General features: G+C 39.7%; 2 protein-coding genes across 3 annotated transcripts in view; one reads left to right on the top strand and one right to left on the bottom strand.

Annotated features, from left to right (window-relative positions):
- Positions 1-384: 384 nt before the first annotated feature.
- Positions 385-11,936, bottom strand: c19h18orf54 (chromosome 19 C18orf54 homolog). 2 transcript variants are annotated; one of them, XM_042394229.1, is made up of 15 exons: positions 11,293-11,936; positions 10,319-10,454; positions 9,504-9,660; positions 8,710-8,877; positions 8,365-8,518; positions 8,184-8,247; positions 7,881-8,082; positions 5,878-5,966; positions 5,582-5,690; positions 5,384-5,476; positions 4,925-5,003; positions 4,770-4,830; positions 3,994-4,173; positions 3,703-3,752; positions 385-3,017 (listed from the first exon to the last, which is right to left on the bottom strand). In XM_042394229.1, exons 2-15 carry the CDS (start codon positions 10,451-10,453, stop codon positions 2,867-2,869), a joined length of 1,692 nt encoding a protein of 563 aa, XP_042250163.1. In that variant the 5' UTR covers position 10,454; positions 11,293-11,936; the 3' UTR covers positions 385-2,866. The 2 variants fall into 2 exon arrangements, with proteins under 2 accessions (XP_042250163.1, XP_042250164.1); XM_042394230.1 differs by lacking the exon at positions 11,293-11,936 and adding an exon at positions 10,545-10,647.
- A 3,812-nt stretch (positions 11,937-15,748) lies between these two features.
- Positions 15,749-16,279, top strand: part of mbd2 (methyl-CpG binding domain protein 2) — a 29,149-nt gene continuing 28,618 nt past the window's right edge. The window contains exon 1 of the mRNA XM_042394231.1: positions 15,749-16,245. Coding sequence (XP_042250165.1) covers positions 16,133-16,245 — 113 coding nt within the window. The 5' untranslated portion in view covers positions 15,749-16,132. The remainder of the gene's footprint in view (positions 16,246-16,279) is intronic.

Consider the following 16,279-nt stretch of genomic DNA (forward strand, 5'->3'; position numbering starts at 1 on the left):
AAAATTTGAGTTTGAAAGGTGGGCACTTATCACGCAGGGAGGGTCTAATGAATAGACGCTATCCAGGTGCATTTTGGCAAATGTAGGATCAAGTGTTTTTGTAGCTTGACTCAAACCAAAAGTTGAGATATCTGAGCCTCTGCTTGAGATGCACTTCCTCTTTGGTCTCCCACCAATATGACAAAAAAAAGGTCATACTTCAGTGTGGTTTAAAAAAACAAACATGTACCTTTAAAAAAAAAGAAAAAAAGTATCCTTTTGTTTTGGAATGTTGCAAAGAAGTTAACGTTTATGAGAATTTGTGAAAAACGTACATGGGAAACCACTTTTTTTATTCCGATTATCTTAATCTCAAAGATTTGCTAAAAATGAGCTGACATCATAAAGGTAGTAAACCACCACATTTTAATGTGAGCTGTTTGAGGAAAAACCAGCTCAGAACAGCTGGAAATGACACTGTTATATGAAATAAAAATACTTCATGTTGAGTGTTAAAACTCTGTTACACAATAAACATCTTTTCATGAGCAGGTCACCTGTCTACCTGAACCCTGATTTGGCACATATACAGTACCAGTCAAAAGTTTGGACACACTTTCTCATTCAAGGGGATAGGAAGGTGACTGGTACTGTAGTTGTGAATATGAAGCACTGGAGAAAACATTGATGGTCTTTCTCAGCTGAGACACAAAAAGTGAATAAAAATACCCATTAGTCTAGTATCAGATTTTCTCTTTCTTGTACAAATCATACTGAGGGGCTAAAAGTCATATAAAGAAGGAAGAAAACTAAAAGCCTATAGGCACACCGGTGTGAGGCTGTAACAATCATACAAACCAGAGAATAAAGCTGACTTGCTGGAGTTTTTCCTGAGGATGGAGCCACGGGAAAGACTGTGTTGTTACCTAAATCTAATCTAAAGCATTCACATCATGTGGGATGGATGGTAGAGATGGGCAAAATCCCATATTTATAACCTATGAATGTTCATGTCATTGGACACCTTAAGACAGTTAATAAATGCTGTGCACAATTAACATAACACTATATCTATTCAATTTAGTTGTAATGACCTTGAACAGCAGGCTTTTCTTGACATGAGGCATCCTTGTTTGTTTGGTTTTTCAGGCACTTATGTACACCAAGTTGGATATATCAAAGCCTTCAGAAAAATCAGTTTCACAGTGGTATTAACATGTTGATGAGAACAGTATTTACAAGTCAGAAACTGGTGATTATGGTAACTCCCCATATGATGTGAATGCAGCATTATTCTCTGTACAGTGGCCACTTTGGGACATTTAAGACACAGCTTTGCTCAGCTCCACACTGTCAAACTTGGCTCAACATTCATCAGACTAACCTGGACTTGGTTATGCTCATCTATATGTAGCTCCTCTGCTTTGAGCCTAATGCTGAATCTTAACATTCTAATCATGACACATAAGTGTGAAAACAGTTAGCCGGGTTGGGTATCATTTGAAAAATTTGGATATTAGTACCAGTATGATACCAGAGTTTCAGTATCAATACCTAAACTATACTTTTTCATACCTAACTTTGGGGAATAAAAATACGTTTTACCTTTTTTTTTATTTAACTAAATATGCATCCATGTTTAATACAGAACTTTGCCTGAATAAATGATAAATTAAATAGTTGACAGGGTGTCCCTGTGGTTTTGAGTTTAAGACTATGAAGCACAACAACCCGTTTAAATCTGGCCGGAGACCTTTGTTGTATTTGTCCACTCTCACCATCTATTTAAGGCAGAAAATGTTACATAGAAAAATAAACTGTTCACTATTGGTCGCTAACATGCTTCCATTTAGCATGTTAGAATTTTGAAATGTAATATGCTAATTAGCATGTTAAAACACTGTTGTTAACCTGTAAAAAATGGCTCCAGATGGTATAACATCCATGTTAACAACTATTGGACATTAACATGCTACTTTTAGCATATTAAAATGCTAATGTTGGCATTAATGTAGATACAGTTAGCACATTAAGATCCATATTGACCATTTTTGAATGTTACAATTCTGGTGTTTATCGTGTAACATTTAGCATTAAAATATGCTACTGTTAGCATGTTAAAATGCTAATGTTGGCATTAATGTAGATGCAGTTTGTACATTAAGATCCATATTGACCATTTTTGAATGTTACAATTCTGACGCTTATCATGTAACCTTTAGCATTATAATATGGTAACAGGAGTCACGCTGACATGCCAACATTAGTATTTTAATGTGGTCGAGTTAGCATATTCAACACTAGATGTTGACATACTTATGTTTTACATGTTAGCTTGATAGAATGCTAACATAATGTTAGCATATTAAATGTGTAGTTGGCATTTCAACACTGCCATCTCCAGAGTCTTGGTGTGGCAATGGATAGAAAAGATTTATCTATAAAACTATATTTTCAGTGCAAACAACATTATCTCCTGTTCATATTGGCACATTCACAATTTGACACTTATTGTCTCAACAGCTGGACAGATGCTTTGAGCATGTGGAAAGATGGTGACATTTTGTCTGTCAGGACATTTTCTTGTAGTCTAGTCTAGTTTTTAACCATCAGAATGGTTTCAGAGCTTTCTTCACTTTAAAAAATTACTTAACTTCTGCTCCTAAAAAAACTACTAACTACCTGTTTCATATATTTATACATTTCCTGATGAGTCTGGCTTGGTGTCTGTACTATATCAGTGTTAGATTAATTGCACATTTTCATCTGAAATACAAATCCAAAACACTCCTTTCTGTTGCTGCAGGACACAACAGCAAACAGCGAGGACAGGACAGTGACAACATTGAACAAGAAGTCCCTCGCTCTGCTGAACAGGCCTTCAGCTTCAGGAGGGTTTCTCCTGAGTACAGATGAGTCCGTCAGCAGATGAAGAGGAGTAGCGTCCTTCATCTTCATCCTTCTCCAACTCTTCCTCTCTGTATTTCTCTCTGGGTTCTTCAACCAGCAGCTTCAGACGGCTCAGGTGATACAGAGCCCTGAGGACAGAAATATTCATCAAAAATATATTGCTCCTTAACTCACACTAAACTGGGGTCAGACCAGTAGGACGAGCTCGTCAGAAAATACAACCACATGGTGTGTGAGTTCTGTTCTAAACTACATCTATATTTCAGTAAAAAACAAACAAATAACCCCAGAATATCCAACCACATGGTGTGAATATTCAGTGTTAAGATGGGACTTTCTTACAGAGTCACTACACACTTAAATTCTGCTAGCTCCTCCTTTACTGTGGTTAGCGTTACCGTCGTCAGTCTGAATATCTTGTTAAGCTCTGAATATAACAGTTAGTTATCAGCAGGCCCATGTGTTGTGCTTGCTGCTACTGAAAAGGAATTTATCTTTGGGTTATTTGCATAACCACGGTTCTCTGAGTATCATGACGCCGCCTCTCTGCCATCTCTTGTCAGGCTTATTAATGCCACAAGCAGCTGTGTGTGAGAGGCAAAAAATGGGGCTACAGTTAGTCAGTGTTCTGTATTAATGTTCTAACAGCTGAGAAACATTTTAAGATTGAGATAATAGAAAAACATCTTATAACTCTACTCTCTGGTATATAGGTACTGCTCATCAAGTGGGAGAGGCATCAGTTCATTCTACACAGTTGCTCTAATGTTAAATCTTGACGTGAGAAGTCAGATGTGTGATGTATTCAGTTACCTCTGTAATGATGGTCCACCATGACAACTCTCCAGCTCTGCTTCAGGCCTCTGCAACACAAACACAACTTTATATAAATTAGACAGACATATTATTATAACACTTGAAGGGCTTGTGAGGTTTGCTCCTCACAGTACGGCTGAATGTTGACAGCAGAGGCCTGAGGTAGGTGCGTTAGTTAACTCTTGTGTAAACCCTGCTGAGTAAATTTTTCCATAAAAAGTTGGGAATGTTCGCAAACACGGTGCCTTAATGAACACAGCTGTGTTCAGCCTGACTGACTGTTTATACCTGCTTCACTGGAGTTTCCTTGGTTTGCAGCCTGTCAGTGAGTGTTGAAGCTAGTGACGGGTGTTGTTGTCGCTGAAGCTCCGCCTCCACAGCCTGCAGTCTGAACAGCATCTGTTTCAGAGCCTCAACTGGACCAGGCTGCTTCCAAATGCTGTTTCTGTGGAGACCGCAGCCCTGAGCCTGGAAGACAGGAGACAGAGGGAGGTGCTGTGCATGAGCCTGGATCGGCCAGAGGATCAGTTAGACTTCAGTGTACATGTGCAGTGGAAACACAATGCAGAACATAGCACCAAAAGCTTCATTTACACTTCTACATTCAGGGGTTACAAGTTTCTGATGTCGGCAGAGATTGTTGATTGAAGCTCAGTCGTCTTCTCCTTTTCAGTAATCTAACAAAACATCTAACCAAGTCATTACACTGCTAACACAAGGCGAAAAAGAAGTAGCTTCAGGGGTTTACGTACATGTGTAGCCTACCGTCACTTTATATCACAAAGTGAAGTACAAACAGATACTGAGGGGAATATCATTAAAGCAGGACACGGCCAAATCACATACAATACATCCTTCTAGTGTAGCAGGGTTGATGTCAACAGGTTAGATGGAAATCAAACTGCAGTGGTGGCGAACAGGGAGGAATGAAGATCATAAAGAATAAAATAAAATACTGCAACTGAACTTGCAATAAAATGAAGGTTAAGTAGGACAGTTGATCAGTGAAAACAGACATTTTTTTATTTCAAGTGAGGGGTGAAACAGGACAGACTATAACTTACCTGATCTCCTCTGCCTGTCAGAGCCTCTGTGACACCGTCTGCTGCTGCTGCTGTTGAGTCACTGCAAGTTTAACAAACATCACAATGATCAGTGTTTTTTAGTCATGTTGCATCTTAACTAATAATAAAGGGAGTATGGATGTAATGAGTCTTACTGAGTGAATGAAGGACAGTGTGAAGACGAACAGAGCAGCAGCTCCTCAGTGTTCACTGGACTGACTGCAGCATTACTCACTAACAACAACAACAACAACAACATTTAATATGAAGAAGGACAACTGTAATATAGAGTGACAATGGGAAGTTTTGCAGGGGAAGCTGCTTTGCATTGCTAGATGTGTGACACTGAAAATGCTAAAATTACTAACCTGCTCCTGCTCTGTTGTCTTAACTGTCAACAATATCTACTAGTATCTTAACTGCTCCTCTCTATCACAATGTATGCACAAATCTGTAGAGAACAAACTACAACTGAACTCTCACAATAACAAACCTGTTATGTTATTTCTTGTATGTTATCTGAGCTGGGTCATCTGTGTCTGACTGTTGCATACGTTGGCTAACTTTAGCTTCGCTGCTTATAACTTTGTGTATCAGGTGAGTCCTGGTCTCACCTGGATCTGCAAGACTCTCTGCTCCTGCAGAGCTCTGAGACAGAGAGTTCAGCACCTGATCTGCCTTCTGGATCAGAGACTCGATCCTGTTGTCTGACAGGAAGAAACACACAAACATAAACACAGCAGGAATATGAATAGGACACTGATATCAAGTGTGTCCTTTAAGCTTTACATCTAAACAATATTTATTTTTACCTCTGAACATAGTTTCCATGATGTCAGAGCTCTTTCTCTCTGCAGCGAGCAGAGAAATCTGTTCAGCAAACTGAAGCCTCAGATCTCTGAGAGTCTGCTGGCTATCAACCTGAACACACACACACACACACACACACACACACACACACACACACACACACACACACACACACACACACACACACACACACACATTGTATCACCCACATGCAACCTATCAGGAAATACATTTTCAGGAAACATGAGCTGCTGACTGATCAAATTAAAAACACAGCAGTGTGATCTGGTTCTCTCACCTGTGAAGGTGCCAGGTCGGGATCATCCTCCTCCAGGTCTGCTACCCAGGAAGGAGCACCGGTTCTGGGAGCTGTAGGTGGAAGAACACCTGGAAGAGGAACAAATAACTTGAGATAACTCCAAAGATGCTGAAACTTCTCCACAACAGATTCCTAATAATTCTAACAAGTGGTGGCTCCAGGTCTGAAAAGCGAAGCCAATACGGAAGTGCCTTGAACCTGCATTCTTTCAAATGGCCAGCAGGGGGCAACTCCACTGGTTGAAAAAATAAGTCTGATTATATGGAAGTCTATGAGAAAATGACCCAACTCACTTGATTTATTACCTCAGTAAACACTTTCCCAATGAATTTATGGTCTCAATCGCTAGTTTCAAGTCTTCTTCAATATAGCATGATGTTCATTTTGTAAATTATGGTCCCATTTAGAGTAAAATAGAAGATAACACAGAGTATGATTTGGAGTGTGGTTACCTTGTGATTGGCAAGTCACTACCATGGTGACAACGCTATTTTAGTGTGTGTTCAATTCATGAAAAATAACTGTAACATTTTGGTCACCTAAAAAAGCCTTGTTCAGCATTTGGCTGTGATAAAATACCTTCTAAGGAGTTGGCTGTACAGTTTTTCTGGTAAGTACATTTTGTTTTAAGCAAAACAAAATTAGCACTAGCATTAGCATTATCACAGTTAACCATAGACTGTAAATGCACAGTGCTAACCGAGCTAGCAGCCAGTGTTAGAGTCAGCGCCACCCTCTCATCCAAATATGGTCACTTCTGGCTCCAAAAATCCAAGATGACGACGGTCAAAATGCCAAACTTGAGGCTTCAAAATGCAAGTGCAAGTGTGTTTTATGTCTATGAATTTTAATCATGGTAAAATTATTATTATGGGTTGTGAGGAAAGAGATTTATAATGTTAAGCTAACATAAGCTTCATGAATTGGTTGAAAACACTTTGTCTGGCTAACTTTAATGTTTCCAGGTGACTCATTTTAAAATGAGAAGCTTGTAAAAGGAATCTTTAATATGCACTTTATAGTTACATACATGATATTGTGCTAAAAGACTGAGGCTAGAGGTGCATATCCCAAAAGTCAGCATCCTAACCAGTTGGTGAACCATGTAGAAGACATGTAAATAAGAGAACAGCACTGTTCTGGTATAGAAGTATAAGGTTACAGTAGTTAGTTCTAGTATGATGGAAAAATGTGATATCAGACTGTTATTTCGTTCTAACATAACCCTGTTTGGCTGCTTAGCTTACATACTTGTTCATTTGATCATGTTTGTTTTTTAACTTTACAAGGGAAAAGGTTTTAAGGAGGACTAACCCATGTGTCTGGCGTAATGGCAGAGGTTGTAAAAGTGGAGTGTAAACTTCCCAAAATCCAATACAGAGCAGGACAGAGCTGCTAACATTAGCCTAAACTCTGATAGCACTCAGGACCAGCTTCCACACAGTGTGGAAACATCACTACAAAGTGGATGTGCTAGTCCTGAACTATTTTTTCGCTTAATCTGTAACCCCACAAAAACTATGTAGTTATATAATGATGCGTTCCTGGGCCTTGGATGTTACGCTTGATTACTCAATTGCAGCTCATGTTAGAGAAGACAAACATGTTGTTTAATCAATTCCTTACACTTTTGCTGTTGAATCTTTGGTTTTGAAAATACCCCAAAACAGATGGAACCCTCCAACCTCTTTAAATGTGGTTGTATCTCTCTTACAAGACCTCATGCACACTGCTTCAACATGTGGAGAAATCCAACACTTGATAGCCCTACCATGCCTAGTTACAGTTGCTAAGCTATGACTCAACATCGCAGCTCAGGGAGAGGTTTAGTGAACAGTCAGTTGGAAGAAAACATTAAGCTTTTCGAGTTACTTGATGGTAAAAAACGCTTTCAAAAGGCTTCAGTACAATGGGGGAACGTGTATGGAGAGAACTGAACAGTCGCTCATGGCAGTGTTGGTGACTTGCAGGGTGTGTCATACCGTGGTTGTCCCACAGCTCTGACTCTGGGGGCGGGGGCGGTTCGCTGAGGTCACAGCGCTGGATCCACGCTGGGTACTCCAGGTCCGGCACGCTGGTGATTCCAGAACAGTCCATGTCGGCCTTGTTACTGGTGAACCAGTGAGGGAGGTGGAGCGACGAGGACGGCTCTGCCCACTCTGACCTTGCTGCTCTGTGTGCAGACTGACAGACAGAGGTTCGCTACAGTCCTTCACAGACTCAGATCTAAAAATCACAGAATGTTCCAGACCTTAAAGAAAAGAATAAGTGTGAATGATAGTCACCGTGAAGTTGCTGACAGAGGAGACTTCTGGTTTCAACAAGGCTACTCCTGGTCCTCTTCTGCATCTGGGGAGAGGAGAAAGTGATGAAATGTAAAGTGTGATGTAGACCTTTCACAGGTTAGAACAGGGATCTTTCAGAGAACATGCCCAAATGAGACAGATAAGTGGCATCAGCGTGAACCTGGATCTCCGTGGCATCCTGGTTGGATGAGGGTGGGGGTGGTGGTGGCTCAGTCGGGGAGTGGCTTGGCTGCTGCTGAGTCCATCCCAGGCTCTGCGTCCTGGTCTGGAGGAGGAGGGGCAGGGTTGGGAGGCTCCAGACTGGGACAGGAGGCCTAGACCAGCAGGCGAGATGAGATATACAATACTGTCATTATTGATTCATCTATCAATAATTTATTCTATCAATTCATCCATCATTTAGTCCAAACAACATCTGAAATAAAGGCAAATGTACATCGTCCTTCAGTGATTCAAGTGTTTAAGGACGTGGGATGAATGCGAGGGTGGGGGTGTGTTTAAAGACCTTGGATAAAAGCAGATGTGTGGGTGACAGGCATTGAGCCATCAAAAGGGATGGACAGCAGCTCGTCTGTAGTCATAGAGAGTCTGTCTCGGTTGCCACGGTGACGGAGGGAACTGACGGGGAGGTTCAGAAAGTCCAGCTCCCTGTCAGTCAAACGCTCCCTGAGAACTATGAGTAGGAACAAAAAAACACAAGGACAATAAAAATAAAACTTATCAATTATCTGATACAGTAAGAGATAAAAAAATAAACACATTTATTTGATGATTTAATAATAATGTCATATTTCTAATAGTAATAAAACACATAGCTGTAGCTCCAAGTGTTTCAGTCATAAAATGATTGAAAAAATAATAAATAGAAATTTAAATAATTAGATTAAATGATTCAATTTAATGTAAATAGCACATTTTTGCAAATATATAATAATTCTCAAAGACTGGACGGACAGACACTGTAACACAGACATGCAACAGATTTTATGTCTATCTGGTGTCCAGCTGAAGCCAATTTGCAGACCATGTCCCTGGTTAGGCTTTTAATTTGAAACATAATTCATTGACTAAAATTGAACTGCCCTGAAACAAAATAAACAAAACCTGACCCACTTTAATTATAATGACGTACCACATGATCAAAGCTGTCCATTTGGAAGCAATCAATATTAGACATGTAGACACACAGACCTGCAGCAATACAAGAGGACCCTATAATTTGGACCTGAATTGAGCGGGTGGACTTGTGAAGACCTCTACGCTGCTTTTCAGTGACATCGCCTCCGTTTGGGGACCTACCATCTTTGTTTCTGAGCGTGCTCACTTTGGGTCTGCTTGGCGTGGAGGGCAAGCTGTGTGGAAGAACCAGCCCTCCTGTCACCTGCTCGCTGTTCCGACGACTCCTGTCAAAGTCTGCGATGTAAGCGTCCAACGCCGCAGAGGCTGAGTCATACTCCTGCAAAATCGATCAATCAATCAGTTTAATCAATTAAAAACGAGGGGAATTTCTGTTTTGTGAGCCTAATACCACCAAAAATTGTTTTTTTTCCTAGAGAGCAAACAAATCCTCCAAATTTCACTTGCTGACATTTCAATTTTAAAATTTTACCCACACTGTTGCAGTTTCGTCACATGCTGTGATGAGGTTTGTCAGCATGTTTCACAACACTGAACTGAACTTTGTGATACTTGAAAAAGAAGAATGAAGAAAGCTAGACATAAAGGGCTTTTACTGTGAATGGGGTGGGGGTGTTTTAATGTGAAAGAACCGGAGGGCTTTTAACTTGAAGCACTGAAATCATTCAGAAATTAAAACAAGTTGAATTGAAACACCTCCCTCCCACACCCACTTTGATCACTGCAATGCTCATTTCCTTTATATAAAAAAAAACCCCAATACAGAACTTCTGCTGGAAATCTGCTGTTAGAAACCTGAAAGGGAGATAACCTCTGTGTCGGTCTACAAAATGTGATGTTGTTAGTCAGGTGGAAGGAATGGCTGCCAAAGCTGAGTCACTTATCACGGCAGGACAGAAGACAAAGACAGGCAGATTTCCTCCACGGTGCTCGCTCATTGCTGTAGAAAATATAAAAGCAGTAGAAGCAGAGTGAACCTTGTCTCTGTATCTGAAGGAAGTGTTGTGTTCAGGAGGCAGCAGGCTGCTCTTCAGGTGACCTGAGCTTGATAGCAGGGTTGTCACTGTAGACTCTGGCGATAGGAAGTCAGAGACCAGGCTGGTGGAGTCCATGCTGACAAAAACAACAACAACAACGTGTAAATTCTGAGCTTATAAATCACTAAACCACAAAGAATGCTGGAGAGGAGTATAAAATGTTCACTGTGGAGGAAGGTGCTCAAAATCTTAATCCATTTAAGGTTGTGTATATCCTGATTTCCGCAGGCAGCATTTATAAATAAAATATGACAAGTGGTGAAGGTCTTCTGTCTATTTGCATGTGTTTTCTTGAACTGCACAGCGCTGAGCTCTTTAGGTTACCGTAGCAACCGCAAACATAAACATTTTCGATCCAATCATCTGAATACTATGATGCCTTGATTGATAACAGCTATGATCTTTATGAGTCAGGTCAGAGGATCTGATAAACCAGACAGCTAACAGTGGATGTTAGGGTTGGAAATCATGAGCTGACAGCCCGTTTTGGCAAGTGGTTGTGTTTCGAGTGAGTCTGCTTGTCTTGCCTGTAACGAAAAGTCTGTCAGTATTGACCAAAATTTGTTTGAATGATACAAAACTGAGAGACGTTAGTTTGCTAATTTGGCTTTAGCCTAGCCAACAGCAAGCTACACAATTAAAACACAAAGCGAACAAACCGTACATGCCCAGGCAGATTCAGTGATTGGCAAGTAATTTAGGTAACGACAGTTTAGTGTAATTTATAGATGACTTTTATAAGGCCGTTCAAAAACTTTCTGACTCAACATATATTGACAAAATCTCAGAGTTAGTTAAGCTAACTAAACAACTGACAGCACCACCAGGCTAAAAACAGGAATTTGAATCTAGCTTTAGCTACATGTTCCAAATCCAACCAGTCAACTCTAATCAAACGAAAGTAAAATACCGACCTTTGGACTCCAAAATGTCAGTTTTCAGTGAACACTTCGTGTCCAGCACTCCGCGCACAGTTAACGATGTGAAAACAGAAAATTCAAGGCTCCCGGGTAAAGCTAGCTCACAGTTAGCTGGTCTGGAGTCAGTTTCCGCCAGAGACGTTACAACCAAGCATCATTTAACAAATCTGACACGGAGTCAAAGGTTATAATCAGTGGACACATGTCCTTCACACTTGCGCAGAAGACCGTTTAGGTTTTGCAGACTTTTAGGATCTTCAGGAAATTTCGGGTCATATTAAACAACCGGCTGTCGCTACTGCACTCATATTGTGATAAATAGGATGTAAGAAATACAAGGGGAACGTAAAATAAAGTTGAAATTGCATTCAAATGTATAATACTTGGTATATATGACTCATGCGGAATCAAAGAAAGCATTTTCCCGCATTAGGAAAACTATGGGTCTGGTTGTATTACCGGTTTATCTTTGCCAGAAAAGCACGCAAACTTTAAATTGTCAGTTTTTTAACTGATATTTGGTCTGTACGCGAGTTCTGAGAGTTTCTCTTGAACAGGATCAGATTACGTTACAAAACCTCCTTACAGAACACGCTGAAACAGACACAGAGCTGATGTTTTCTTTATAGATGAGGGATTCAGAAGACGCTAAACTAAACGAATACACTGCAGTCAGCATCCTGCCACTCATCACTACTGGAAATGATGTTGCCCAGAGTGATAGCAGCCTGCGTCAGTAACCCCCCATCCCTTTAACTTAGTTTCCTCTTCTTTTATCTATCTATCTATCTATCTATCTATCTATCTATCTATCTTTATAGGAATATATACAGAATTTCACTATGTATATTGAAATCCCATTAAAATGGCTAGCACATTGTTACACTGTATGTAATAGGGGCTAATAGTGGTTAACACTATTACAATAGTATGTATTACATACATACTATTATATAGCCTAACTCATAACTGGTTAAGAATTGCACTATATAATTATTATTGTTCTGCACAATGTATAATAATAACAATGTTTCTATCATATTTCATTATATACCATGTACATAATCATTGCACAATGGATAATAGCTTTTTTTGTCTATCACAACTCTCATTTTATTATATACTATGTATATAATTACAGCACAATGTATAATAGTAACCTTTTCTATTTTATTATATTTTCTTTTCTTTTATTCTATTGTTGTGTGTGATGTGTGCTGGACGGAGCTGTTGTGACACTTAAATTTCCCTCAGGATTAATAAAGTATTTCTTATTCTTATACAGGCTGCCTCCCTCCTGCATAATACTAGAGTAACTGGCTACTTTGCTTTCCATAGTTAGTTACATTTTGCTGACAATACTTACTTTTACTTAAGTGAAATACTTTTACTTGTCATGGAGGATTGTGGTATTGGTCCTTTTAGGTAGTTACTCTGATAATCATACACATCAAAATGTAGGATAAATGGACAATTTTCAGTCGAGACACATCTTCACTTTTGGAGTTGTTTTCCAGAAACCGTGTGAAAACTTGTGGTCAGACATGGTGGGTCCACCAAACATTTAGCAGGCTTCATGGCTGCTGCAGGCCCCTTTAACCTCGCCTGTGACGTCACTGGGAGATTGAATCAGAGAGGAGGGAGAAACACAAGCAGAGAGTGATCACTCTGCCTCATTGTCCAGGCACCAAAAACACAACACAAAATTTACCTCAGTAAATTTGGACTTAATTCAGTTTTTCAATTTTATTTTTTTATGTGTTATATTTAGAATTTTGTATGGGACAAATTTTTTAATTGGGCAGATTTAAATCCCAGTCATGACAAGTGCTGATTTAACAAGAACAATATATAATATTGTTAAACATAAAACCAAAAAGTAAAATAAAATAAAAATAAAATGAAAACATCTTTTGGGGAAAGAAGGTGAGAATGTTTGCATCTGCAGTATGTGCTAACACTTGAGACATCCTTTAAAACTGCTAGAGGCTGTTCTACATCGTCATGGGTTAATTACTGTGTCCAGACCATTAAGAGCATGTACATGTGCAGTCTGAAAGAAAACGAAAAGCCTCCAAATGAAAAGTTTTGATGTCATGAGAGAGCTTTTAAAAGTCTTTAAGAATACTGCAAAGGAAGAAAAGACAAATACTTCTCACAGCTCGTTGCCACAAATCCACACAACCCCAAAGTACTGTTTTAAGACCATAAAGTCTTGTACTCACCACCCTCTTTATTTAGATGAAATGTCTTCTTCTGAAAGATGTGAGACATTTTTATCCTTTTTTCTTGAGAAAGCTGCCATCTTTAGAGCCTGAATCTTGCCGTCTCAGTCTGACCTAGTGAAGACAGTTAATAGCATGAAATCTACCTCCTGTCTGTTTTACCTGTGAGATTTTAAAAAGAAGTTTCTACCGTTTTATATTTTTCTTGATATTTAATAAAATGAGACTGTTCCTCCTATTTTAAATCAACTCCTACTGAAAAAAAAATCTCAACACTTAAAATCTTAATCATTTTAGACCCCAAAATATTGGAGAAAGTGGTATATTCCCAGTTTAGATCCTTTATTAATGAGCATTCTCTCTTTGAAAGGTTTCAGTCTGGTTTTCAAACACATCATAGTCCACAAGCTGCACCTCTTATAGTTTTGAATGACATTCGGCTGAATGGTGTTGCTAGACCGTTCAAATAAAATTGCCATAACCTTTCGATTATGGTAAATTTAATTGATCGAGTGAAACATTATAGGTGTGACTGAGACTGTTCTTGACTGGTTTAAGTCTTACTAGAGTGACAGAACCTTCTCTGTGTCAGTTGGCGATGCCTCGACTAGCAATGCAAATATTACCTGTGGGGTTCCACAAGGCTCAATTCTTGGCCCTTTACTGTTCCTAGTCTACATGTTACCACTCTTTCAAATTTATTTGCAACTCCCATATTTCTTTTCATTGTAACACTGATATATTTGTTCACAAATCCACCAGACCTCTCATCAGTGACCTCACTCACCATCTGCCTTTCAGACCTGAGGTTTCAGATGTCAAGTTTTTGATTTTGAATGCCGCTAAAAACAGAACCGAGAGTGTATGGTTGGCAGTGTGCTCACTGTTTCATTCTGACTTGAATTTCTTTGACTGTTTTAATATCACTATAATAAAGTCAGCAATCTGTCATTTCAGGAGCATTGCCAAGATTCGATCAGCACAAACCCTTATAAAGTACCAGTCAAAAGCTTGGACACACTTTGTCATTCAATTGAGTAGAGAGGTGTGTCAAAACTTTTGACTGGTACAGTACATAAATTACTGTAAATCATTATTTGACATTTGAGTGCCCCAGAAATCAACTGCCACCTGCTTATATGAAATACACCCGCAAAAATCTGAGCATCTGATTTCCACCATTCTCGCCTCCTTGCACTGGCTACTTGGCATTTAGAAATGATTTTTAGTTCTACTGCTTGTCTTTAAGACCCTGATTGGCTTTGCTTCATCCTACATTGTCAGCTGTCTCACTCCATGCACCCCATCTGAGATCTGCTGATCAGCTTTTGTTGTCTGTCCCCAAGCAGGGCAAACTTGCTTTTATAAAATTGCTTTTAGTTCATTTTAAAGTTTAACTCATTTTAATTTTTTCCTTACCGCTGTCGCCAAGTGCTTGCTCATGGGGGAATTGTTGGGTCTCTGTAAATTAAAGAGTATGGTCTTGACCTGCTCTATGTGAAAAGTGCCTTGAGATGACTTCTGTTGTGATATGGCGCTATATAAATAAAAATTGATTGATTGATTGATTGATTGATTGAATTGCCGTACATGTATTCTATTTTGTGAATGCATTATATGTTCTGTTTTGATGTTAAGTACCGTATAAATAAAGGATAGGTGATAGATGTTTTAATAAAAAGTCCCATGGAACGTGGCCTTCCTTTTTTCCCAAAATGAATTCTATTACTATTATTATTACTTATCTGTTCACTTTTCTTCACTCTTAGTGTGTGAGAGGTAATCTTACAGGCAAAACTTGAAAATGGGGAAGAAAAACTATGTGAAGCGTAACATATGTAAGTGTAATTTGTTTCCTATATAAAATGAAATAATTAAAATAAAAATGATATCATGCTACTCTTATTATCTCTTTATTATTGTTATTGTGTGTGTGTTTTTTAAATCTCATTATCCCAGAATAACAAGGTGAACATTTTTATGCTGTTATCTCAAGAGAACAAACTTTTGTCTTCACAGGATAAAGAGGTATTTAACCTCGCCTAAGATAAATGAATTTGTCACTCACGGCTTCCGTATTTGGGACTACATGGTTCAGGTTTTTTGTAACATCAAGTCTAAGTGAGTCATCTTTCACAATTGACGATCTCTGAGAGGGTGTGTGTGTGTGTGTGTGTGTGTGTGTGTGTGTGTGTGTGTGTGTGTGTGTGTGTGTGTGTGTGTGTGTGTGTGTGTGTGTGTGTGTGTGTGATAACTCAGACGTCACAGCCTGCCGTTAGTCCAGATCAGTTCAGATCAGATCAGCCGTTGGTTCTCTCCGGAGGTAAACTGAACTAAATCGGGACCTGAAGGCAGTTTAACCCGGAACATCCCGGCTCACAGTCTTCACCGGGACACTTCTCATTTAAATTTAACCCGAAATCACCACCGCAAACAGCCAGGGCGGAGGGAGGGAGAGCCGCCGTTAACGTAACGTCTGTGACGTCGGTCCCGGGGTGCTACTCCGCCGGGTTTACCACCACGCCGTTTGTCCGGAGGGCCCTTATCGGTGTTTACTGAGTGATCGATTGACCTGACCGGAGCTTAATTGTGGGATCGATAAGTGTGTGATGATGGAGAGGAAGAAGACGGACTGCCCCGCTCTGCCGCCCGGCTGGAAGAAGGAAGAAGTGATCAGGAAGTCCGGACTGAGCGCTGGAAAGAGCGACGTCTACTACTACAGGTACTCCGCCACACTCATCGATCAGTCATTGATC

Source organism: Thunnus maccoyii, chromosome 19 (genome assembly GCF_910596095.1).
Source record: "Thunnus maccoyii chromosome 19, fThuMac1.1, whole genome shotgun sequence".
NCBI lineage: Eukaryota > Metazoa > Chordata > Actinopteri > Scombriformes > Scombridae > Thunnus > Thunnus maccoyii.